At 39.5% G+C, this 26167-nt stretch overlaps 1 protein-coding gene across 26 annotated transcripts in view; it reads left to right on the forward strand.

Annotated features, from left to right (window-relative positions):
* The window catches only part of nfasca (neurofascin homolog (chicken) a), a 122297-nt gene that overhangs the window by 41784 nt on the left and 54346 nt on the right, over positions 1 to 26167 (forward strand). For 22 of the 26 annotated variants that reach the window (XR_004695066.1, XR_004695068.1, XM_035151927.2 and 19 more), the window contains 2 exons: positions 18831 to 18894; positions 24411 to 24581. Coding sequence is in view for 24 of the 26 variants with exons in the window: in XM_035151927.2 (XP_035007818.1) it covers positions 24488 to 24581 (94 nt within the window). In the remaining 2 variants the exon portion in view is untranslated. The remainder of the gene's footprint in view (positions 1 to 18830; positions 18895 to 24410; positions 24582 to 26167) is intronic. The other 4 variants (XM_035151930.2, XM_035151932.2, XM_035151928.2 and 1 more) reach the window with 1 other exon arrangement.

Here is a 26167-nt window from a genome sequence, read left to right on the forward strand (position 1 = left end):
ACTCCTCTGCCATGTCAACTTAATCTGTTGGCTCAAAGTGTGTGTGCGTGCATGGGTGGGTGTTTGTGTGTGTGTGTATGTAATGCGGTATCATGGGATAAGCCCTCACCAGCAGAAAAAACATTGCATGCAGCAGAAACAAAGTTCCTGTCGTGAAATATTCTGTCTGAAAGCTGAAGATTATCTTCACTGCTGATGCTCCATCTCACATGAAATAAGCAGAAGATGCTTTGGGTCACAGGTCCTACTCAGTGCTAGTATATTTCAAGTGGAAATATTATCACTTTTGTAATGAGATAATAGTTTTCTGTAATCTCAAGATTCTCTTGACTTGTTTTCCTGTGATCACCATCAAAACTAAACCTGTATAGTTACAATAATTAAGTAAATCTACTGACGACAGAAGAAAACCATGTAAGAAGAGATGTGCTACTTCCTTAAATTGGCAAAATTTGAGAATTGTGAGAAAACTAATCTGTGTGATTTGATTACTGAGAATTTCTCACTTTGGTCACCCTTTGCTTATGTTTTATGCAGAAAAACGACTTTGTTAGGTTCAGGAATGATTGCAGTAAGGTTAAGGTTAAGGTTACTTTATTTGTACCCGTAGGTAGATTTGTTTTGCAGCAACAAAAAGAGAAGGCATCCATCCAAAACAGTACAAAATTATAAACACACAGACAGAAGACAAGACCCCAAAAACCATTGAGAAAAGTGCTCAAATGCATTGCTATCAATAGAAAACTGGATAGGGACAAAAGTGCAAATTTGGCTATAACCCATTCAAGTGAACAATTGCAGATGGAACAAAACTATTTGTGTAGTGTTTTGTTTTACCCCTTGGGACTGTAAACCTTCGACCAGAGGCTAGAAGTTAAAATCCCCCTTGTAGAGGATGCAAGTCATCATTGCTAATGGAGCTGGCTATCCTCTGTAGCTGTCTGGTGTACAGGGCCTCTTTAAAGACAGGGTACCAAACCATGACACCAAAGAAAAAGATAAAACAGACTCAATAAAAGCATGATAAAAAAGTGTCACATGGTTTTGTGTGTGTGGGCAAGTTTTCTGAAATCGATGAACATATCCTTGGTTTTTTAAATGTTAAGTTGGAGGAATGACTCCTCGCACCACTTAACAAAGTGGCAGTAGATTGTGGTTTGGGTTAAAAAAAGAACTAGGGTTGGGCAATAGGTCGAATATATTGTCTATTATCAACAGTTGGCAGAGTCCATCCTTGATTGTTTTTTTGGGGCTATTTTGTCTTTTTATTTTGCCAATATAATTCATTTCCTTCTCAACAATTCTTTCAACTCTATAAATCATTAACAAAGGAACTGACACTTAATATATATTATATATATATATATATAATATTAAATATATTAATCTATTCATACCATCCTGATGCTGCTCCCTCACTTTTGTCTCTCTCTCGTGCTCGCGCTGACACGGACACACACAGACACACAACAGCTGATGTCTGTGACCGGCTACATTTTAAACATATTTTTAATTTCTCAGTGTCCTTACATTGATTTGTTTGTAGCCACCGCCACAATATCAACACGTAACACAACATAATGAGTGATACCATTCTTAAAAATGATACTTTTCTGTAGGAACTGTTGGGTTTCTCTGTCAATTTTTCAGGTCTTGACCTTATTATGTTATGATTTGGCCCTTAAAATCTAGACTTAGACTTGCTTGTGTATCAACTCATCCAACATGATTCTTGGATGAGTGGGCCCAGTTTGGATAGCCACAGGGTTTAAGTACTATTTTTGTTCTTATTTCTCCAGGTCAATTCTTCTTTAGTGTGTTATGACATGATAGCAAATTGCTCTTCTGCCGTTCCTTGCCCTTGGAGTGTTGTGAAGACTGTGCCTTTTAACCCTATGGACTAAACACCCAGACACTAACAGAAGGATGCAGTCCAATGCATCACGGATTGCTAAGACATTTTCTTTGGGGAAACAAAACAAAAAATACTGATTACAAAAAACCCATCAATATGTGTGGTATACTCACTCATGCTGTACAGTACTGTGAGTGTTCTAGTCCTCCTTCTCTCCTGCATTTGACCACAAGTTTTCAACATCGAATCTAATCTCTTTTCTGGAATGTCTAATCCAACTCTGCCACTCTTCTTTCCCCAACAACCTGTCATCCGTGATCCATGTTTCCTCACAACATCATTCTGAGGCCATCCTCTTGTGTCTGTTGACATGAGACTAAAACACATGGTCTTTCAGCTGAAGCTTTTAATACAATCTATTTGGAATGATTATTTAATTTTATTGTAAATATTTTGCTTAGATTTTCTATAAGTTTCAATGTGGTTTCTTCAGAAATGCCTGAAATGTTCCTTCATTCTGTTTTGACTGTTTCTAGCAGTGTTGAAAACAGCGTGTTAGCTCTGTGCACACGTGTATGTGCCTCTTTAAAGAATGTGTCCAGAATAGTAAACGTGGTGATGGCTGCCCTCAATTTGAACATGCTATTTTTCCACTCAGTGACTCTCTTGATTGTTTAGGACTCAGGGCTCAGCTTGCCACTGGCCTTTGCTCCACTCACTTGTGAAATGGTTCTTTTAATTTGTGACCATGTGTAACTGAAGGTTATATTATATCTTCTTACATTTAAATCCTCCAGTTACTCAGATATGACAATTAGATCAGGATTATATATGTTGTGGCATCTATTCCTGTTTTATCTGAATGTGAACTTATCTTTTTTATTTTGTTACAAATAAAAAAGCAGGTTAAGATATTTCAATTGAGGAAATAGACACAGTGTAGCTTGTTAAAGAAACATCACAGAAATCCCATCCTATCCTTACTTTAATCCGAAGTTCTGGTAAAGTTGTCCATGCTTTGTGCAGTATCACAGAGAACTGTATCTCTGTTTCTGTAGCAGCTTAGCTTCAACAGGTCATGAATTGTAGACCATGGTGTCATCTGATTGTGGTGGTGGATCCTGATCGTGTTGGCAGCTGATTATTTTCAAGAAGACTGCTTGATATACAAAATGCAGACTCACATACTGTTTATTCTAATCAATGTTGTAAATAGCTGATGTTCTCTATTACACGCGGTATCTATTGCACTTCTGTCTGTTTTGGGAGAGGGATCCCTCACTTGTGGCTCTCTCTGAGGTTTCTACGTTTTTTCCCCTCCTGTTAGTAGGGGTTTTGGTTAGTTTTGGTAGTTTTTCCTTACTCTGGTTGAGGATTAAGGGCAGAGGATGTCACACCTTGTGGAGCCCTATGAGACGAATTTGTTGGGATTTGTTAATATGGGCTATACAAATACAATTTGATTGATTGATTGAATCACAAGAATAGAATTTTGATGAAAAATGATATCACACGTTTTAGAAGACACCCACATCTGTGCTTTTCCGTTACTTCTCCTATTACAAATGCTGATATTGCTGAGCTATCAGTGTCGCTGTTGACATGAACAGTTTGGGTTTATTTTGTCAGAATTTGTTAAGATCATAACATAGATATTTGATTGAGGGTGCACTTATGCAGCAGCATGTTAATCTAATGTGTCAGTCAGGATTGAGAGCCCTCAGCCTCCTTTCTTTGACTGATTTTAGGATTGACTCAAATATCAGTAGCACAATAAGGACAACATTTTTGAAAATAACCTTCTTTTCACTGTCCTTTCCCCTTAAATTATAGTTATGTCAGTTTTCTCTCTGTTTGTTGTGTGTGTGTGTGTGTGTGTGTGTGTGTGTGTTGTGTGTGTGTGTGTGTGTGTGTGTGTGTGTGTTTGATGCTGCAGAACAAACTAGCCAGTGGCAGATGGGGCCATGATGGCAAATTAGACCTGGTAGTCATGCTCACAGACACACACACACACACACACACACACACACACACACACACACACACACACACACACACACACACACACACACACACACACACACAGCTGTCAGTTCAAATTGTTCTATGATAATTATACCTCTACCAAATTCAATTTTCTCAAATTTGTCTCCCTCCAGTCCATTCTCTGGTATGTATGACCTGTATAATGATATTAAGTCCATTGAGAAGTGTGTGTGTCCAACTTAAGAGACACAGTGAAACCCCCCCTGTCCTCCATCTCCTATCTTATTAATTCACATGTGATATGCATGTTTCACAAAGTCTTTTTTAGTTGCGTTAACCTGTAAATATGTGATATACAGTATGATAATAATAATAACCATTATAAACGTTATTTATATAGTACCTTCAAAAACAGAGTTTACAAAGTGCTTCGACAGCAAATGCAAAGGGCAAAAGCCACCTTTAGTTTTCAGCTTTGACTTTGGAACAGCCAGCAGAGCTCCACCTGAGGATCTAAGGCTGTGAACAGGCACATTAGAGGTCTACATGTCTGTGATGTGGCTTGGGGCCAGACACCCGGCAATATAAGTGATCAGTAAAATCTTATGAATGGACATGGAGCCAATGGAGAGAAGCAAGGATTGGGGTGTTGTGATGTCATCTGTTAAAACCAGTAAGAAGCCTAGCTGCTGAGGCCTTCTGTACTATATATATATACAGCTGCCTTTTCATGACATTTTAATGAAAGCCCCACACATAACCCCAGTAGTCCACTGAGGAATCACACACATGCACACCACATTATTATATGTATGTGCCATGTGTTTGTCAGAAGAAGTCAGGTGTGAGTTGTCTTGTTTTTCTGAAATGAAATAGTATTTCAGTATTAACATCATATTGTTATTTAATCACATACAGTTAATCAGGAGCTATCTCTTTGCTGGGTGCAGTACCTTCCTGCATCTTTTCTGTGTTCTATCCATGAACTTAGGTTCACATGAGTTAAGATGGCATTGTTGAAATATGGCCGGTGTTTATTTGGTAGGCAGATGTTTTTACCTTAGACAAACCCTAACCTTGTCATCCTTTCTACAATCTTTATGTTAAGCTGAACTAACCAGGTTTCCGGCTATACCCTTATATTGTAGTGACAGATGTAAACGGCATCAGTCTGCTCATCTAGGCTAACTGTCAAAACGAAAGTTAGTCAGCATGTTTCCTATAATATCAAAGTTTTCCTTTAATTAAGCATCAGTGCTACATAACTTAATTCTAATTTGAACAAAGGGAGCTTAGCCTGGGTGCTGCTGAGGTGGGATAAAAAAGACAAACTGCTACGGTTGTTTCTGAGACACCACTTCTTTTAGTCTGAACTAGTTCATTGGCCATTCTAAACGTGCCTGTTTGGAATGGTCTGTTTGCTTGTCCTGTGTTGATTAGGGTTGGGTATACTCTCAACAAATTTACATAACAATATCACATAATAAAACTTAACCCAACAACAATAATTTAACAATGGTTTCAGTGCTTAATACAGCATCTCTCCCCACCACTGGGGCCAGGGATGCTCACACTGCCCACTGATGTGTTTGACATGGAATCACACAAGCAGTTAAACCTGCAGCATCCCTCTGCTTCCATACATCGCCAGGTGCTTCATTAAGTTAGTTGACTTCCACCGTTCGGCTTCCTTCTTCCTACAGTTTACTGGTGGATCCCAAACAACATGGTACATTACGCCACCAACTCCGCAAGCTGCTGCTCGGCTGCTCGGCTGCTCAGGAGTAGCTCCCAGGTCGCTGCTCCGCCCTCAGCTATTGCTCGGACATTTGCTTCACACGCCAGTGACGGAATCCTTTCACATGAAATACAGCCACACTTTCGATCGTTTAGTTTTAGACATTTTCTCGTCTCAACTCAAGTTTAATGTAGCCACTAGCTAACTGTGCGAAGAGTTTGTTGTCACCAGAGTTAACTAGACACGAGTGGTAATGTTTATGTTGCCAGTAAGTAGGGTAACTATTTCAATACAGAGTTCAGGCATCAAAATTAGGCCCCCTGAAATCTGCGCCATGATATGTATCGCTGCCTAGGAACCGGTGCCCGATTGGCATTTGATTTCAGTACCCAACTCTCGAGTTATTGCTGGTTGCAGCTTTCTTTGTGATGTATAAAGTGTTGACGAGGTACTATTAACACAAAACACAAACTTGATGTAACTTAAGTCTAACTCTCAGTCTTTCTGAGTCGGATTGTATGTTTACATCATTCTTGTGTTATTTATCTGCTTCCATCTATAATCACTTATATAAGTATATAGTGATTATCTGACATGAGTCTTTCCCCAGTGTCTCCATTCTGAGTGAAAGGCTTAGGTCAGTAATTGCCTGTGCAGATGCTTAAAAGCACAACCAAAGGGACACAGCGTATGAGTGTCTGTGCTAGAAAAAACACCATGCTACTCTCATGTTTATTCATTCTCTCCCTCATCAGTCACATGGGAGCTTACAACAACCTAGTCTGCATGTTTTTCATACCCATCTTTGACTTTGCTGTCAGGCGTTTTTGTTTCTGTAAATTCATTAAAATATAAAATAGAAACACTGGCTCTTAATTGAGAAGGATTTCGTTTTTTGTGTACAGCGAGATTAAGACATAGTATTAGCCGGGCTTTGAAGTGTGACTGTGGGGTATTTTTGATGGACCTCAGTCAGGTCAAGGATACATGCACGCACACACACACACACACACACACACACACACACACACACACACACACACACACACACACACCAACACACACACACACTCCTCAGATGCAAGGCTTTGATAATGGCAAACACACTTTTCCTCCCCCAATCCTATCTCTCTTCTTCCTCCCCCACCTCCTTCCTCCATCTTTCCTCTTGTGAGGCTGTTGCTAAGGAACCCTGGTGACCAGGGACTTTTCTCATTGGTCGACGACCAAAGGAGGTGAAGGAAAGGAGGAGGGATGGAGCAAAAGGGAGCTAGGGTGGGGGTATGTGGGTAGGGGCTGGGGGAGTTGCTGGAGGAATGGATGGTTGAAGAAGGAGCACAAAGTGAGATCCAGATGTACTAGTAAGGTGGCAGGTTGCCTGACATCACCACAGGCATGGAGGAAGAGGATGGCTGGATTGATAGAAAAATCAGGATGGATAACAGATTACAAGTGCAATGAATGAAAGACTGAAAGCGAGTGAAAAACTGACTATTGGTTAAGGTTCTTATTGCGAGACAAACAACAGACAAATATGAGGAGATCATTTTGGCAAAGACAACAAAGGCAGAGGGAAGAGAGAGATAGAGAGGATGGGGGGCAGACAGCATTCATTTATTTTGGCTGGCACAAAGGAACATTACCTCTGGAAACACACACACACACACACACAGTTTTGTATTATGGTACAAGTAAGGGCCCGTCTTTTACGACCAATTTCCTAACCTTAAAGTAAAACTAATTTGATACCAAAGCTATCTTATTACAGGCAGCAGTTTGTCATTTCTTTTACAATATTCCTTAAACAATGAATGGGTTGTGAAATTCACAGAATTGTTCAAATCATTTGCAGCATCAAACACACACACACATACACACACACGAACAGATAGACATGCTGCGTTCAGGATTTAGCCTTAATAAGCCATCTTCAGTGGAGCAGAGTGGCAGTGTTACTGTCATAAGCCTCTGGCTGAGCCCTAGGACAAGACCTAACATTTATTTAACCTGCCATCTTGTCTGCTACAGTGCCGGCTCACTGATTCACCAACACTGCTGTCTTATAGTCGGTTATGTGGATTCCAAGCTAAATACTTTACAATGTAGGCTAATGAACATGTTTAATGTCAACAAAATATGTAACAATGAAAGAACATAGAAATGTGACTTTGAACACATTCATTAAATCACGTTCTATATTTGGACTGGTGGATTCAACATGGTCCTTTTGTTGTTTTTTTGGATAACATACTGGAAAACCATGTATAGTGCTGAACGTATTTGAGAGGCTGCCAGCTCCCAGCGGGTGGGTGTGGTTTTTGACTGAGCAGTGTGCCTGGAGGGATCACTAAATGGCCTCTTTGTATGTCATGAATTCATGATGTCAATAAGAAGGTGTAAGGGGAAGTCTTTAGTGTGATTTGGCTGCAAGTGGGAGGTCTTCAATATTTCAGATGAAGGACATAGGAAGAGAGGTTAACCTTCTTTGTTGATTTGTGAAGTAAACATCTGCCATTTTTCGACCCCTTCTTTCTTCTTACCATCTCCTCTCATTTTTTTCTTTACATCCTGGTATTTGTGTTATGGCCCTTTTCCTCTCTCTCAGTACCACATTTCTTTTTCTTTCCCCTTCCTCTCCTCTGCGTTTTTGTAGTTTTCTCATCCTAGTCGAGGGTTAAAGACAGAGGATGTCACACCATGTGCAGATTGTTCAGCCGTATGAGTCAAATTCTGTGACACCACATCATCTGTGTTGTTTTTGTATTCTCTGGTCTTGTCTGCTGATATCTCTCTGTCTACATCTGTAACTGTCTCCCCTCTTGCCTCGCCTCCCCCCACCTCCATCTCTCTGTCTGCCTGCCTCAATCCTGTCTTTGTGGGTGTGATGGGTAGAAACTGACAGGGAGTAATGAACTGGTTAGGGTCCCCCCATCGCTTGTATTTCCTCATCATATTTTGAACTCTCCTTAGTTCGAAGTCCTGCAAGATCTGCATAGGATTTGGTCTTGCTGTGTGCTCTGCTTGTTTGTGACTTGTTTTTGTGCATCTACATGAAGACATTTTTGCTTTGTGTGTTGGGTGGCTGTAGCTCAGGGTGTGGAGTGGGTCATCCTTTAACCATAAGGTTGGCCGTTCAATCCCAGTCTTCCCCATTCTGTGTGCAGAAGTGTGCTTGTGCAAGATACCGAACCCCAAATTTCTTGATGGCTGTGCCATTGTGTGTAAATTGGTGAATGGCAAAAACTGTACTGTAAAGCACTTGAGTGGTCATCAAGACTAGAAAAGTGCTATGTAATACAGACCATTCACTGTGGATATGTTCACCATCTAAGCATCATATGAAATACATACTGCTGATAATAGTTAGACTGATACAGAGTTCATGTTTGAGAGTGGTCTTTCAATAAAATCTGAAATATAATTCAATTTTTTTGGAGAGAAAAAACTCTGACAGAACCAGACTCAATGTGGGCGGCCATCTGCCTTGACATGATGGATATGACGATTGACACGTATTTCTGCAATTGGCTCAATTCCTGCTGTCCTTCAATGCCTCACACCACTGTGGAACTGTCACTAGAAAGTGTAATACTGTTTAATGGTGGTCAGTTTGACTTGGTACAGAGATAAGCACATGTGTAACTAGTTAATTAGTTAACACGTGTAACTAATAATATTAAGGTGTTTGATCCAGCAAACCGGAGCCCTACATATTAATAATTTCAGTTGTGGTTAAGAGGTAAAAATGCTACTCATTGATTCCATTTTTTTTGCAATTCTTTGCGCTGAAGGAGCCATTTAAAAAAAAGTTCAGTAGCAACATGGGTACTGGGAAAAGAGGTAGATTTAGTCAAAGTTGTAGTTACAGTTTGCCTTTTTTAAAACAATAAATAATTTGTCATTGTCACAGCAGCAGTCTGGGCTGACATGCATTTGTGGGTATGTATTCCTATTGCTGCAGGTGGCAGTCATAATTTATTAAGAAGTCTCATAAAAGAGGCTGTGTGGACACAGGAAGTGTTTCAACTGACATCACTCCAGGAACTCGGATGATTTATCTGGAATTGATCTTCAGGGCACACACAGACACACACAGCACACACACACACACACACACACACACACACACACACACACACACACACACACACACACACACACACACACACACACCAAGAAACAGCCCTCTGAGTTTGTGAGGACATTTTGTTTTGGCTGGTCCTCACATCAAAATGTCCTCACAATGATGGTATTGAACCAAAATTGGCTCTCATAACTATAGATTGACACACACACACCCACCCACACACACACACACCTCCCCCTTTTACAGCTCTCCGTTGTTTCTTTATTTTCATCTCTTTCTTGCTTGACCCTCAGGGATATCTTTTTCAGTCTCTTTCACCTCTCTTTCTCCCTGTACATCTCTGTCTTTCCCCATGCTCCTTTCTTTTATTTTCTCTTAATGAATAAAATCACTGAACCTGTTTATTTTCCACTGCATCTCCACTTTGCTGATCCCTACTCTCTATTTCTATTCGCTCTTTCTCTCTCTTTCGATTAAAAGTAGGTCATTCTGCAACATCGAACTGCAGCCCCCACCAAGAATGACATCCACAAACACACATGTATTGCCTGGCAACCACACATTCACCCTCCACCCTCTCAATTTTCTATCCTCGTTCCCTCCATCTTACCTTCCCTGGAGGTTGAGCTTGGTGCAAAAGACTGGGTCTGCAATTTGACACTGCTTTGTTTTGTCCCTGTTCGTGTTCCATTGAGGGGCTGAGAGTTAATTGAGCAGGGCTTTGTAGAAGAAAGGAGGGTTCATTTTACACAATGTCTGTAGATGTACAATAGAAGAGCCCAGTAATAGTCTAAACACACACATTTTGGTGCTGCATTGTAACTAAACGTGGGTTATTTGTGAGATTTATAACCTGGACAGATGCAATTTTACAGTAACTTAAACATTATAGAGCCAAGAGCGTCAAAGCGAAAAAAAAATATATATATATGTATATCTAAGTGTTTTCCTCAGCTTTAAATTGCACCTAACATTCTACCTCAACAGTTAGTGTGATAGAGCTATTTCAATCGTCAATTTCCTCTTTGCCTTCCTTAATGCATTTAATCTTAATTCATGAAAAAGGCAATGATGTGCATCTAAAGGCTCAGTAAAGGAATTAATTTGGTTACACTTCTGTAGCTAACAGCCAGATTTTTATAGTTTTACTTCAACTCCCAGGCCACTTTATTACAATACAACAGCCCTGTCTTAACATTATAAACCTCAGATTTGAAATTTTTTTGACAGTCGTTTATGCTGACTTTCACACATAGGCAAGTAGAGGTCCAAAGGTTACAATGTAACTTACCATCCTGTTATAGGTATGTTTGGCAGCAGATGTTAAAGGTGGACCAGAATATGTGAGGGTAATTATGGTATATGACAGCCGTGAGACAGAGCAGGACATCTTACAGCAGTGAGATAGACCAGGACATCTGACAGCAGTGAGACAGGCCAGGACAATTGACAGCAATGAGACAGACAAGGATATCTTACAGCAGTGACACATGCAGGCCAGGACATCTTACAGCCGTGAGGCAGACCAGGACATCTTACAGCAGTAAGAGAGACTAGGACAATTGACAGCAATGAGACAGACCAGGACATCTGACAGCAGTGAGACAGACCAGGACATCTGACAGCAATGAGACAGACCAGGACATCTGACAGCAATGAGACAGACCAGGACATCTGACAGCAGTGACACAGACCAGGGCATCTTACAGCAGTGACACAGACCAGGATATCAGCACTTCTGCATTGTACACTGTGTTCTTTTGAACAGACCAAATACAAAACAAACTAAAAGCTAATTATTTTTTGGTCACATGATTAAAATAATAAAAAAGGAAGTGAGAAACAACATTTTCAAAATATTGCTATGCTTTAGTGAATACTGACATTGGAATCACAAATAGTTCTTATTATGCTTTAGACACATACATGAACCCAACACCTCCCACACATTTCCCAATTATCCCATCTGCTCAAACCTTTTTAGCATATGACCCATGACATTCTTGTGTAATACACTGGGTTCAAAGGCCATGGTTGGAGGGATTGGGGATACACAAGCACACGCACCCCCGCACACACACCTCAGGGATAGACATTAGTGAATTGTTAAGTGTTAGACCCGTTATAGTAAATCGGCAGGGAATACTAGGTGATAGACTGGACATCAAAGTACCCCCCTACCCCCACCACCAGCACCACACACAAACACACAGCTAAAATGGTTTGTATTTGATCCACATCAGTAATTTTGTATTCACTTCACACATTCAGTATAGACTTCTACTGTGTGTTATATTGTTAATAAAGGAACACTCCGTGAATTTGGCACATATTATGTAAAGTGTTCAACGTCATTCTTGTAACAGAATTCTCAAGAACGCCACATTTACAAAAACATATCCTGTAATGAGTAGAGATGACTAAGTAGAATACAACATTTACACAATATATTTGTCTCAATGCATATAGCAGTCCACTGTTAATCTGTACAGTAAATTCTAATTGTAGTGACATATAATCTCTGATTCTGCAAAGTCATTTGACAGAAATTCATTATATTTAAACCTTAACATCAATTAAAAGAACATGACTAATGTACTGTAAGCATTCTTAGACCAAATTTTGTTCAGTACTTAAGTACTTGGTGCTTCAGTGGACATGACTCAATGATAGGCTGTCAATATACTTGCTTTCTCTCACAAAGGGGCGGCTGTGGCTAAGGGGTTAGAGCGGTCGTCCTCTAACCATAAGATCAGTAGCTTGATCCCACTCTTCCCCACCTGCATGCCGAAGTGTCCTTGGGCAAGATACTGTCGATCGCGATCTACCAGTCGATCTCGCAGTCTTCACTGTCGATCCCCGAACTCTCTGGACTCACTGGCTGCGGTTTCGCCGCAGACCAGCTGTGTGTCGGTTGTTTACACGGCAGAGGGTCCGCTGCTGGCGGCGAAGCTGCTGGTTTATCTACTGCATTGCCTTCATAACAAGTCAGTTTATGTACTAAACTAAACACCAGGAAACTACGGTAGGAAGACGCGCATCTTCCAGTCTGTCGATAACAATCAAACCCCCGTTAGAAGATGAATGGATTCAGAAAGTGAAACGCTGGAGTGCTTTTACTTTGAAACGGGTTCGGCCAGTGTTGTAAATACGTTTCTGTCACAGACAGATAAACATTGTATTTTACAGAAGAATAAACAGAGAAAATTATCTTTCAGCTGAGTTTTAATGTTTATCTGTTGAAATTATGTTACATACATAAATGATTGCAACACTTTCTGTAGGCGTTTCAAAATAAAAGCACTCCAGCGTTTCTGTTGACGGAATCCATTCTTTTGTTTAAAAAGGAGATTTTATTGTGAAATATTTGCAGGAGCAGAATATGCACGGCTTCATACTGTATTGTACTTATTTGAGTACAAGGGACTAACTTTCATACAAGGAAATAGTCACATTTATGGCCATATTCAAGTTCGAGCCCATTTAAAAAACATTGTGCTGCAGTAGCAGCTCCTCTGCAAAACATAGTGTTGAACTGAAGCTAAATATTGTGCACTGAACAGATGCTGTAAATATGAATTGATAATAATGTGAATATTGTTCATTGAATAGATAAAGTTGCATAAATGCCTTTCTTTGTGTATATTTGCCATCAGATATAATGACAAGCACCTTTGTCACTATCATTAAGTTGCATCTGTCTCTTCACTGTCCCTACATTTCATGTGCATATTTCACTTAATTTCTTGATCCTTCATAATGATAATTTAATTAGAAAAAGAAAATAGTGAGTTACATCAGCTGAAAGACTGAAAAAAGTTAACTTATTTTTAACAATTAATGACAGTCATGCACGCTGGTACATAAACAGACCAGTCCTGAGGAAAAAGCTAAAGACGCTGATCATACATGCTGTGGATGTCAAAAAGAGTGTTTTTTATAACATTGCACATTTATCCCTTGAAGGTGTTAACCCTAATTCCTGATTGGCATATGGCACCATTTCAGACCAAACATGACATGATCATCGTGAATAATATGGGAACGTTTACACAGGCTAGAAACTAATACAAAATAATGTGGAATGTGCAGAAACTGAGGCTGTATACAAAGGCAAATGGAAATTTTAGTCATACACACGAATTATTCTAACCCATCAAAAGCAGCCTGAAATTAGTTGTTTTTTGGTGTGTTTCTGCTGCTGGTTAGGTTAGTTTAGATTGAGAGACTGTCGGGGGAAGCTGGGTGAAAGACAGAGGATGTCACACCTTGTACAGATTGTTAAGCGTTTTGAGGCAAATTGTGATCTGTGAATATGGGCTATATGGTCTAAGAAAATTTGATTTGATTTGAAGCTGTCAAACAAGATAGCAAGGAGAGCACTGTATACATAGCACTGCAGCCTTCTTCACATACACATTTCCTTAAGTAGGGCATACTACCATACCCTTTGGCAAAGCACTTAACCTAGTTCAACAATTCACCCCCAGATGTTCAATATGTGCCATAATGTACTTAAAAGGCATATACTGTATAGCTTTAACAAATATTGGATGAATGCTTTAGTCATCAGATCGTGTTAAAGCTATAATAGTAAGTTCTGGAAATCACGCTAGTTCTAGCATGATAGTGGAAATCCAACCACTGGGTCGGCTGTGGATGAGGGGCTAGAGAGGTTGTCCTCTAACCAGAAGTCGGCGGTTTCGATCCCAATCTTCCCCACATGCATGCTGAAGTGTGCTTGGCAAGATATTAAACCCACCACTATCTTGTGGGTTATCTTGCCCCTCATAGAAAAAGTGCTGCCCATAGATGCATGGTATGAATGTGTGAATGGGTAAACGTCAATTATAGCAGGTTCAAGCCTTAATTCGCTTAATAGAAGGAAGCAGCACATTACCTTACATGTCATTTAACTGATACTTTCATCCAAAGCAACTTCCATGTGCATTCAATACGATATAAACAGATTTGAATAGTTTCACATATAGTTTCACAGCTTCAAATATTTAAAGAGTTATGGCCAATTTCCCTCTAAGCCCTGCCCTTAGCAAAAGTTTATTATTATTAGTGATTTTTGACCAATCCTGATAATTTTTAATAGAAATGTGTATCTCAGTCTCACAATGCTTTATAGTAAATTTGGTGTTGATTGGTTCAGAAACCAAAAAGGAGATTACTGTTTTTAATTTTATGCAAATTACCAAAAATCCATCATGGCGGACAGTTATGGTCGAAGAGGCTTTTTTGTAGAACACATTGAGCTGGACTTGCGTGTGAAATTTCAAGTCAATCAAACAAACTGTGTGAGGGTCAAATGTAATAGCGCTACCATGTGGCCGATTGGACTCGAATTTCTTGGGCATTACTTTCCCAATAGTTGTACCAATTTTTATGTTTCTAGACTAAATTATGTCAATTCGGCAATTTAGATGTTAGTTTGTAGTTGCCTCTAGAGCATTCATACCAAATTTGGTGAAATTTGGTTTAGTGGTTACTGCGCTATAGATTTTAGCGCCCCCTATCGGCAGAACTCAAACTGCTTTGCTCTGCCTGTTTCCGGACAATATTCAAACATATCTACCAAGTTTGATGATGATTGAACGAAATGTAGATGAGTTATGGCCAATGTCCTGTTAAGCATGGACCCAGTCTGGTTCTGACATGTTTACCACATAACATATCCGCCCTTTGCGAAACGTTTTTGGCTAATGGCGGTTATTTATAAAAGAAATGTGTATCTTAGTCTCACAGTGCTGTGTACCAAATTTGGTGTTGATAGGATGCAAATTTGCAAAGAAGATTCATGACAGACTTTTATGGTCCTAGAGGCTTTTTGTAGAACACATTGAGCTGGACTTGTGTCTTGAATTTTAAGTCAATCAGACTTAGGGTGTGAGGGGCGTGGCTTGTCAAAATGTGTCTTTTAGAGGCCTAATTACAGCGCCACCATGTGGCCGATTGAGCTCATATTTCAGCGATAGTTGATGCACATCAATTCCAGTTATTGTGGCAAGTTTCATGTTTTAGCTCATTCCAGCTCACCGGAATTTGAGCCGAAGCAGCAGACTACAAATATTTTTAATTATAACAAACCGCAGCAAAATCAATAGGGTTTTGGCCCTTCAGGCCTCAAACCCTAATAAACTGTACTGTAAAGTGCTTTGAGTGGTCATCAAGACTAGAAAAACGCTATATAAATTCAGACTATTTAACTCTCACTGCTCTGTTACACACTACCAAGCTCCCTCACCTACATCTGTGCTATGCTCACTGTCCAAGCTAATGCAGGAATTGAGAGCTTTCTTGCATGTGAGTCAGCATAAGCGGCTTCTTCCAGCGGCTAATACTATCTGGAAGCCTCAGTGCAAGAGTACTTATAAACTAATAGCATGTCCATTGATTGATTGAGCTTCATCACAAATGGATTACTGAGACCAAAATAGCCTGTTTGTCTTATACATCTTGTCATAATAAGAGTGTACTTGTGTTATACAAAATAAATTGCTGAGAAATGTAATCAAATGAAACAGCAACAATATCAGCAGTACCACCAGACTGCATGTTAACAAACATGTTAACAAAATGTCAATCTTTTTAACTGCTAGAGCTTTTATTTTTGATCAAAACTTGACATGTCATTTTTTTTTTAATTAAGCAGCCCAAAATTATAACACGTGCAAAGATATAATAGAATTATTTCATTCTGAGCAGTGTGTTGTGATCAGAGCTTAGATATAGCCAGTAGCCAGTTTAGGTGCACTTTAACGTGCATTAGTCCTGGACTTGTCACTGTCCACCACGGTGCTGTTAAACCAGAGGCACCACGGCTACTATTACCATACAGTCTGAACACACATTATAGCATGGCTGTGCTAATGATGATGGACCTTCTAACTTGTTTGAGTTAGTTTGCACTGCAACATATAATTGTCCCTAAATTGTACCTGATGCTTTTATGTCAATGCGTGTTACACCACCTGAACTGGAGTTTACAGAGTAAAGAAATTATGATAATTTTCTTAATTCAAGTTCTATATATTTTGGTTGTATTTGTTTTTTCCTATTCTGTATATTAATTCATAACACAGTATATGGTAACTGTAAAAAAAACAAGCCTAAATAAAAAAAAAATGTCATTAGGGTTTGATAACGACATCTTAGGAATCATTGATCATTTTTTTTTATGTTTACATTTTGATAATATTTTTTTTTAATATAATATTTTTGTCCGATATATTGCAGGGTTTTCCTGCATAGAGAATTGCGAGGTGGCCTCCTCCGTCAAATTATCTTCCGCCTCCCAACAAAATTCTAGTTGAGTGGTAACAACTGATACTGATCACGTTTTTTCCCAGGCTAAATTCATCACTAAGCGGTTGATTACTATATCATAATTTCGTAGTTTCTGTATGATAGTCCCACAACTTGAGGGAAAGGTAACAGCCCACACACACACACACAATGACGCCGCTGCTCATTTCTCTATCTCTTTCGCTGACACACTTACACACACAAACTGTGTGTGTAAGTGTAAACTCAGACTCAACTCAGAATTTGTAAACCTAGACCAGGGGTCGGCAACCTTTACTAACAAAAGAGCCATTTTGCGCCCTCTTCCCCCAAATAAAATTTGTCTGGAGCAGCAAAACATATTTGATAACACAGATTATAAAGTTTTATACATAGTTATACTATATATATAAAAACTATAGTTTGTTGCATTTATGAAATTATAGAACGACAATAAAGAAAACTGTTGACATTTTATTGCTATTTTTACCTGTTACAACAAAGGAAAACACCAAACTCTTATGAAGAGTAGAACATTCTGTCCACGCAAGAATTAAACTCTCTATTTTCCTCCCAGACTTTTCTTTTTGGGGATTTATCCATAGTTAGCCTACCGAGGCCGGGGGTCTGACACTCAAGATTAGCCACCTGCAGGGAAAAGCGCCGGGCCGCAGACGTAAGAGGATGTGACGCATATTTTAGTTGACGAAATATTAAAACTAAAAGTGAAAGCAGGTCAGTCTGGAGGCAGACACAGACACTGAAGCTCAGTACAAACCAACTGCAGCTTCTGCTCTGATCAAGGAGCTGCAGCGCTGATCTCTGAGCAGCTGAGACCAGAGAAACTCTGTGTTTCACTGTTTCCACTGTTAAGAAGCAGCTTCACGTGAACGAGCTCTGATCTCACTGTGTGTCTCTGAGCGAGTGAGCGGGGGGTGGAGGCGGGGGCCTGTGTGTGTGTGTGTGTGCTGTCTGGAAGCACACACACACACACATACACGCACACCTGCCACACACAGCACGCACACACACACACACACACGCACACACACACACACACACACACACACACACACACACACACACACACACACACACACACATTCGCCCGCTCTTTAGAAAATGGCTAGATTCCGTTGGCAGTGTGCAGCATGAATGATAAAGACCACCCCTAATTTTGGGACAGGAAAAACCCTGTATTGGTATCAGAAATGTTTTACTCCCTAATATCAGCATAGGCAATCAGCCCACAAAAATCGATATTGGTCAGGTTCTAGTGATTTATGTTTCTACTTCCATAGAGGCATTACCTCCAGTCCTAAAGGCAGACTGTGTTAAAGTGTGAGCTGACTGGGGATGTGTGAGTGTGTGCAGCATCAGCAACAGCAGTAAGAAGGACAACAAGAAAGAGCATCCTGTGATCCTAAGGGCAGCGGCTGGTGCACAGACAAGCTCTTTGATAGCACAAACACACAGTTGGAGAACAACACTAATGCAGACAGTCCTGAGGCATGTGTGTGTGTCTGTGTGTGTGTATGTGTGTGTGTGTGTGTGTGTCTGCTCGACTGTATCGTTTGCATCTTCTGCATCTTCCTGTGCTCAGGCTGACAAAGACTTATTAGCAGTCAGCACATCAGACTCAAGGCTTCCCTTCAGAGTTCTGAACCTTTTAGCTATAAAAATATTCATTATTTACCATGGCCTGTTGAGTGGTGCATTCTTCATGACACACAACCTTGTGATACACATAGTGCTTCTTTAGAATACTTAAATATGTGCACTGATCCCAGACCTCTTTTGAAACTGATTTTTCATTTGTTGGTTTAACATAATTCATGAGGTTATAATTTTCTTTCCCTCTTTTCCATCAGGTCTGCTAAGTGGTCGAAACAAAGTGGGTGGACAGACAGAATACGTGTCCACACGCGTACGTAGGTCAGTGTATTATACATTTACTGCAAACCTTACGCACCAATTCTTACTTATTCCTCAAGCATCTGTCTATGGTAAAAGAGGGTTCAATATCATTGTGAATATCCTTCTTTAAACGTTGCTGGTCCACCTCAGTAAAACAGTTATAAAAATTGAATTTGAATTGAACTGATTAAAAAGGTTGAGATTTTTATGTGGGAAGATTTAGGTTAATTTGATTTAAGGTTACCTGATAACAGTTGAGAGACTTAATATATGCTTATGAATATCTAAATTCAGACTAATTTAACAACCTGCTTGACCATCAGCGTTACTTGGTTCTCCTGTGCTTTGCTTACACACTTTAGGGGAAAGTGACTTCCAGATTTCTTATTTATTTTCTCTCTGTTGCTGCAGTATTACTGCTTGACTGATTATGGCACACGGTGATTATTCACTGACAAATGATGGGTGATGAGGGGAAGGTTACAGGTAGGGGTTAGGCCATAAAAGTGGTTGCCGTGAGTGCAGCAGCTGCAGCTGCTGGCAACTTGTACCTACAGTATTTATTTATGTGTGTGTTAGTCATTCCATTTCTGTGGTTGATGATAATTGAGTACGACTTGTGGAGGGCTATTTCGGGTTCTTTGTAGAGGAAAATTGGTGATTCTGGATTGGGGGTATATATGGAGGTCAGCAGAATGGTTGAGGGGGTAGTTCATGTGTTATAGCCTCCAGTATTACTACTGAGATAAAAAAAAAAATAGTCCAGAGAAATAACCAGGTTTAGTATTTAGAGCAACCATTTGCAGTTACAGAAATTGGATAGTTCACTGATTATGGTGGTCCTCTGCAAATAGTTAGATTTGTTTTCAAATAAAGGTTGTATAACATATTGAGACAATAAGTAGAAAAAACACCTTAACTCACTTACTTGCCTGCCTTATTATTAAGCTAACTTGGAGTAGTGTCTGTTTATAACATATGCAGTGAATAAACAGAAGGCTATAATGTGAAAGAAGGGGGATGTAATGTGAGTGTAAATGTCATGTAAGTCATGTAATGTTAATATTAGGATATTTCATATATAAGTTGAAAATGAAGCAGAAAAATTGATTCATGGTTCATGGCTCCTCCAGTTCACTGCGTATCCTATAATTAAGATATCTTGATGAGGGTTAAGGGTAGAAGATGTCACACCTTGTTAAGCCCTATGAGACAAATTGTGATTTATTGAAGAATTGTCCACGTCATAGTAAATGGTGATCCTAGTGCAAGGTATTCAGCCTTGATCGAGGAGAGTTTTATGACAGTAAAGCATTATTTTAGGGATAGATAAGGATCATTACACATCATCTGCAAAAAAACACCCCATTTGCTGGATCTTTTGTGCATCTGTCAATTAAACAAATGCTGATTCACAAAATCTCTATATTTGGTGTTAGGTTGACAAGTAAGAATTTATAATGTATGTTTAATCATGTGACAGAATTTTGGAGAGTTGAAAGCTGCAATTAGGACATACAGGTACAGCTGCAGCTTTAGCCAATGCAAAGCAGAACAAGGAGTCATTTCACCCCCATAGCACTGTTCCCTCTCTGTTTGACCCAGAATTGCACCATTAGCACTCGAGAATCCAAAGAGACTCTCACAATGTTGGGAACAATGAAATGTACAATTATTGCGCAAGTGTTAATGTGAAGTGTGTTGGGGATGGGCAGATGGGCAGAGCTTAATATGAATGCTCTTTCTGCAAAGACAAAGAGAAAACACATGAAAGACCTATTTCTAAATTAACCCACCTTTTTGAAACAAGGCCCGAATTTTAACTCTGTAATATGCAATTTATTTTCAAAGAGGCGACCAAATCTCGATGTAGTTTACTTTTTTGAGTCTGTGAACCCATTCAAATAATAATAAAACTAGCCCAGATCAAACCCTTTGTTGTGTCTGCAGCTGTATTCATCATGCTTTCAGCTACACCAATCATGGTTGCTTTCACAGTTCATTTGATGGTGAGAAATGTTTCGAGCTCTTGCATTTTAAGAGGCCTCCATTAAGAAATACAAAAAATGTGAGGGCTATTAGAAGAAACAGAGTCACAAGTTTAATTGATTTATTTTAAATTTGGCCTGAAAAGTGAAAATGTTATACCCTAACAGACTTGATGCGTAAATGCTATTCCATTTATGAGAACCAGTATAGACCAGGTGTGTATTAATGACAGCCCCATGAAAATATAATGTTTAATGAGGAGCAGCCTCAGTCTGTTTGTGGATGTACGTGTGACTCAGTGTCAAGGCAGTTCCCATACACACAGGACGATGTCTTATACTCATGTTAGTACAAACTTATTAATTCACAGAGTGGGGATGGTCTTGCATTTACAATTTGTACTTTCTCATAAATTGAAAAGAGTAAACTATGAATAAATAGAATAAATAAATCAACCAATCTATGCATCAACCTACAAAGAGGACTTATATTTAGGCTACATGTGTTTGTATACTTAACAGAAGCATCCTCCTTGGTGCCATGCAGTGGGGACTGTAAAAACCGAGTAGTATACATGTTGCTGCTACATTGCCATGTGAGGTAATGTGTAGTATGTTGTATGCAATGCTCACTGACCCTTTTTCTCAGTGGTTGTTTGTCATTTGTACGATAATGCACTGCAGGGTGTAGAGAGAGATTCCACATATGGAGACAAGCTCTGACCTAATTCAGAGATTTTGCTGCTATTACTCTTCTCTGTCTATCTTCTTTATCTCTCTCTCTTACTTTTTCATCACATTTCTCTCTAAAGTGGATTGTGTGGTATTTTTTAATAAAGAGATAATTGTACTGGTCATTTCACAACACACTGCAGATTGGTGTGTGAATGGCTCCTCATGCCTGCCCATGCTGGGGTCTCACCTCCCGAGGGACAGATTAGCTATTTAGTTGAATACTGTAGGACTGACATGCCACCAGATGGTTTATGCATAATGTCTGTGTGTGTGTGTGTGTGTGTGTGTGTGTGTGTGTGTGTGTGTGTGTGTGTGTGTGTGTGTGTGTGTGTGTGTGTGTGTGAGTGAGGGAGGTGTTTGCAGGTTTTGGGTGAAATCTGACAACTGCCCTTGGGCCATAAAGCTGTTGAGTCCCCTCTCTTGTGAAGTCAGTCTGTTATTCCACTGCTCACAGTTGAAAGAGACACTGCGTCAGTGCTTGCTCCTACAATGTGAGCGAAATATTTTATATAGCATCATCATCAGGAAATAACGTTGTTGACATTATCCCAATTGAATATCATGATGCTGATATGCTTCATGCCATTCACTGTAGAGTACAGCATTAATAAATAATAATAATCATCCATTTTTTATAGAGAAAGGTGTATTGCTTTCGTCTATCATTTTTAAAAGGCAGTATATATAACTCTTTCTAAACAGCAGTTTGTTTGGTTTGGATTATTTGTTTGGCTCTCAGAGATAATGAAAAATCAGCCAGAACATTTTCTAATGAGCCAGAATAAGCTTAAATGAAAAGGTTTATATATTTCTGGCCTGATCAAAGCACAGTATAACAGTGGCAGCAATAAGTCAAAAAGTAATTTGTAAAAGGTTGACTGCTCTTTCTGTATATTCTATATAGTGTATAATGTTTTGGGGGTCATAACTTTAAAGAAACAGCAGTTGTAATACTACATTGGAAAGACATTAGTCCAGTTTTTACAACAAAGAATATTGCTTCATTTATTTGAACTGTAAGATCCTTTACACTTTATACACAGTTAAGGCGTATTCAGCGAAGTCAGAGTCCTCATCAGCAGTGCTTTGTGTTGTGTCAATTTTACCATCCACATTTTCTCCTAGGTTCCTGGAGATTTGAAATGGCAACCTGAGCTTTGAGCACTGGTATAAATGAAAGCAGAGAGGAGGACTGTGGGGGATGGCAGCATGCAGGGTACAGGGATTAACAGTGGGCAGGTGGTCTTTGCGCAGCTCTAATTTGGACATGGTGGGGTGTAAATTAGAAAGCTCTGTGTGGTGTGCTGGCTGCTGAATATTTACAAAGGCTAAAGACAGCACTGACTGTAAAAATCATCAATATAGCGTCCATTTCACCACCTGTAGGTTTCTTAATGTTGATATCTTTGGGTTAACCTATCACAATACACAAGTTGCTCAGGCCAGTAAATTCTATTTTGGACAAAGGGCACAGATACCTGGTATGGAATACAATTGTGACAAACAAGTAACCACCAACAAACAAAATGTTTGTTTAGCACACAAGAAGTGAACTTACACTTACACAGGTCAGTTGAACAACCCTTAGTGAGGGAAGGGCACATAGGGCTCTCTCATGTGTACCCTGAATGAGAGGCACACAGAGAGGGCTGATAAAGAGACTGACACGGCCTGTCCTGGTGGCCAGTCTGACTATGGATCAGAACGGCACGGGGATGTGTGTTGTGTGTGTTGTGTTGTGTTTATTATTATCTGATTGTTTTGCGTGAGTAGCTTAATGGCAGTAGCTGGAAGGTGATGGAACACCATTGTGGATGGTACTGGTACCTTTTTAACCCCTAACCAAATTTCTAGCTTGAACTGTAGTATTGCCATCACATTGGACATAAACAGACAACTGAACAGAGGTGTGGACTCAAGTGACATGGCTTGGAACAATGTCGACCTTGCATCATAATTGTGATAACTTTAAAATGATGAAATCCAAAAATTCACATGTTGACAGGCTATTGCATTTTGAAGTCCCCCACTCAAAAATGTGTTTGCTCATTCTGTGTAATGTTTGAGCTTCATCTCACTATGACCTATGGTGGTCTTACCGCCAATTTAACTTCTGAAATGAAATGTTTGAATACTTATGGATTCTGAACATTTCAGTAAGGGAGAAGTAGAAGTCATTCCAATGATTGTATAACAACGACTTCTTCGAGAAAAAAATATCAGATAAGTTAATTAAAGACAACAATATGTTTCATGTCATTTGGGATTTTTCTGATCAGTGAGTTTATTTGTTTATTAGCTCATCACTTTTAATTCACTGAATGGCCCTTATGCCCTAAAGAGTTTTGTTACATCAAAGGCCAAATGGCCTTTCCCCTAAAATGACGAAATTCCAAACTGATCATGACCATTAACCATTAAGACCAGTATAGACAGTACTGTGATACATGTAAGAGTATCATCTTGATATCAGTACATGACTATGTTTTATCAAGTATTCAGCATACTAATTTCAGGAAATTCATTGAAAGTATTCCACACTTTCCTGTTAAGTGTCTTCCTGTGAAGCAGCCTGTGACAAGCCTGATCCCACTGAAGCAGTGGCACAGGGCTTCTCCTCTATTTTGTTTCCAGGCTGCTCTCTAAGGAGCCACAAAGAGACTCAGCTGTGAATGTAGGCCAGAGTCAACACACTCTCTCTTGTCAGAACACGCACTCACCCCCACATACACAGTGTATACTGCTCTTTTACTCTACTGTCTACCATGCTGTCTTCATCCTAACCATCTGTCTCTGTCTCTGTATTCACAGGTCCTCGGCGCGGCTCTCAGGAGAACTATCTGGCCAATAAGCAGTGGTGAGGAGCAAGGCGAGCCAATTAGGGAGAGATGTTGGGGCAGGGCAGGCACACGGCCCTGGCTCTCGTGTCTTTACTGCTTCTATCATTGCGTGAGGCAACACCCATCGAAGTCCCACAAGACCGTAAGTCACCCGGCAATCATCAGATCCATTTTACCTCAATATGTTACAGCAAATGGTGATACAAATGCTATACCATTAGATCAAACTGTTTATTTGGTTGAAATGGACATTTCAATCTGACAGGATTAGAATTTGATTTTCCTAAGAGTGGTCAGTGCTGCCTGAATTGCTGTTGCCCCATTGACGTGCTTTATGTAAAACAGTATGTTGGAAAACTACAGTATGTCAGATGCTAGTGCTACTCAAGTAATTAGATGTATTTGATTTGGTGTCAGGTGGTACAAACCTTTATTAGCTCACATTTTGACGGGGGTGCGGGTACGAATAAAACAATCTGCATTTCAAGATTTTTAGGTGTTCACACCATTTACACATTAGCAGGGAAGCTCCATTGGAAAAAACAAAAAGGTATTTTAGTTAGTAATAAAGATGAAGCAATAAAGACAGACAGTACTACTATTAATATAAATTCAGTAGTAATGGAAATTGTTTCTATTTGAATGTGTTTAGATGTCCCAAATATCCAAATATATTTTTGTGCTTTTAAGTACCCCAAATAATCTAAATATCTCCTCTCTCATGCTTCTCCCTGGAGCACTAGCAAGAACAGGGCATTTTCTCTGTCTCTGGGCCTCACTTATGATTGGCTACCTGGTTTCTAAGTGACACACAGGTCAACCACAGGTAACAGATTGCAATCTAGGCCTATTACTGTAGCTTGGTAAAACCCACTGAAATGTTCTGTGAGTGCGAAAATGAACCAAACAGATGGAAGATGAGAAAAGAAAAGATCAACTTTAGCCACTCTGCTCTAATACAAATAATTTCTAAGGGTGTACAGTGATATATTGGCTTCCTGACACCGAATTCTTAATTCGTAATACTGTGTCACTTCAGGTGGTTGCCACACTGCAAAAATAACAAGTAATCATTAAATCAATGCAAATGTTAATGTTTGATAGCAATTCTGATACAACAGGAGTCCATTCAGGAAGACACAGCCTGACTGGAATCTGCTGTTAAATAGATACTTGAGGGATCTGGAGACAAAACCACAGAGGAGCCTTTCTCCTCAGTTTCACCCTCTCTTTGCTTTTTTTCTTTCTCACACACACACACACACACACACACACACACACACACACACACACACACACACACACACACACACACACACACACACAACAAAGATACATGTTCCTCAACTGTACAATAATTAATGATGTCAAACCAAGAGAGCCCCAAGGGCATCTGGTTTAAATGTTCTCTATACACAGAAAATCAGCTCGTTTTTCAAAATCAACAGGTTATTTTGGACAGAACATTTTAACTAAAAGATGTGAAACCATGGAACACCTGACACATTTAATATGGAAACAACAGTGTGTGAAATCTAAAGAATAGTAACTATTTGTGTCACCTCACACCCACATTTCAGTGTGTTTAAAATCTCTGAGGCACTTAAAGAAATGGATTAAAATGTGCAAAAATAAAATTATGCACTGAAACCTTTGTATTATGCTATTTTAAATCCCATAATACAATTGTAGAATCAAAAAAATAAATAAATCCATAACTGATTTTCC

The sequence above is a fragment of the Hippoglossus stenolepis genome, chromosome 3 (assembly GCF_022539355.2).
Source record: "Hippoglossus stenolepis isolate QCI-W04-F060 chromosome 3, HSTE1.2, whole genome shotgun sequence".
Classification (NCBI taxonomy): Eukaryota; Metazoa; Chordata; class Actinopteri; order Pleuronectiformes; family Pleuronectidae; genus Hippoglossus; species Hippoglossus stenolepis.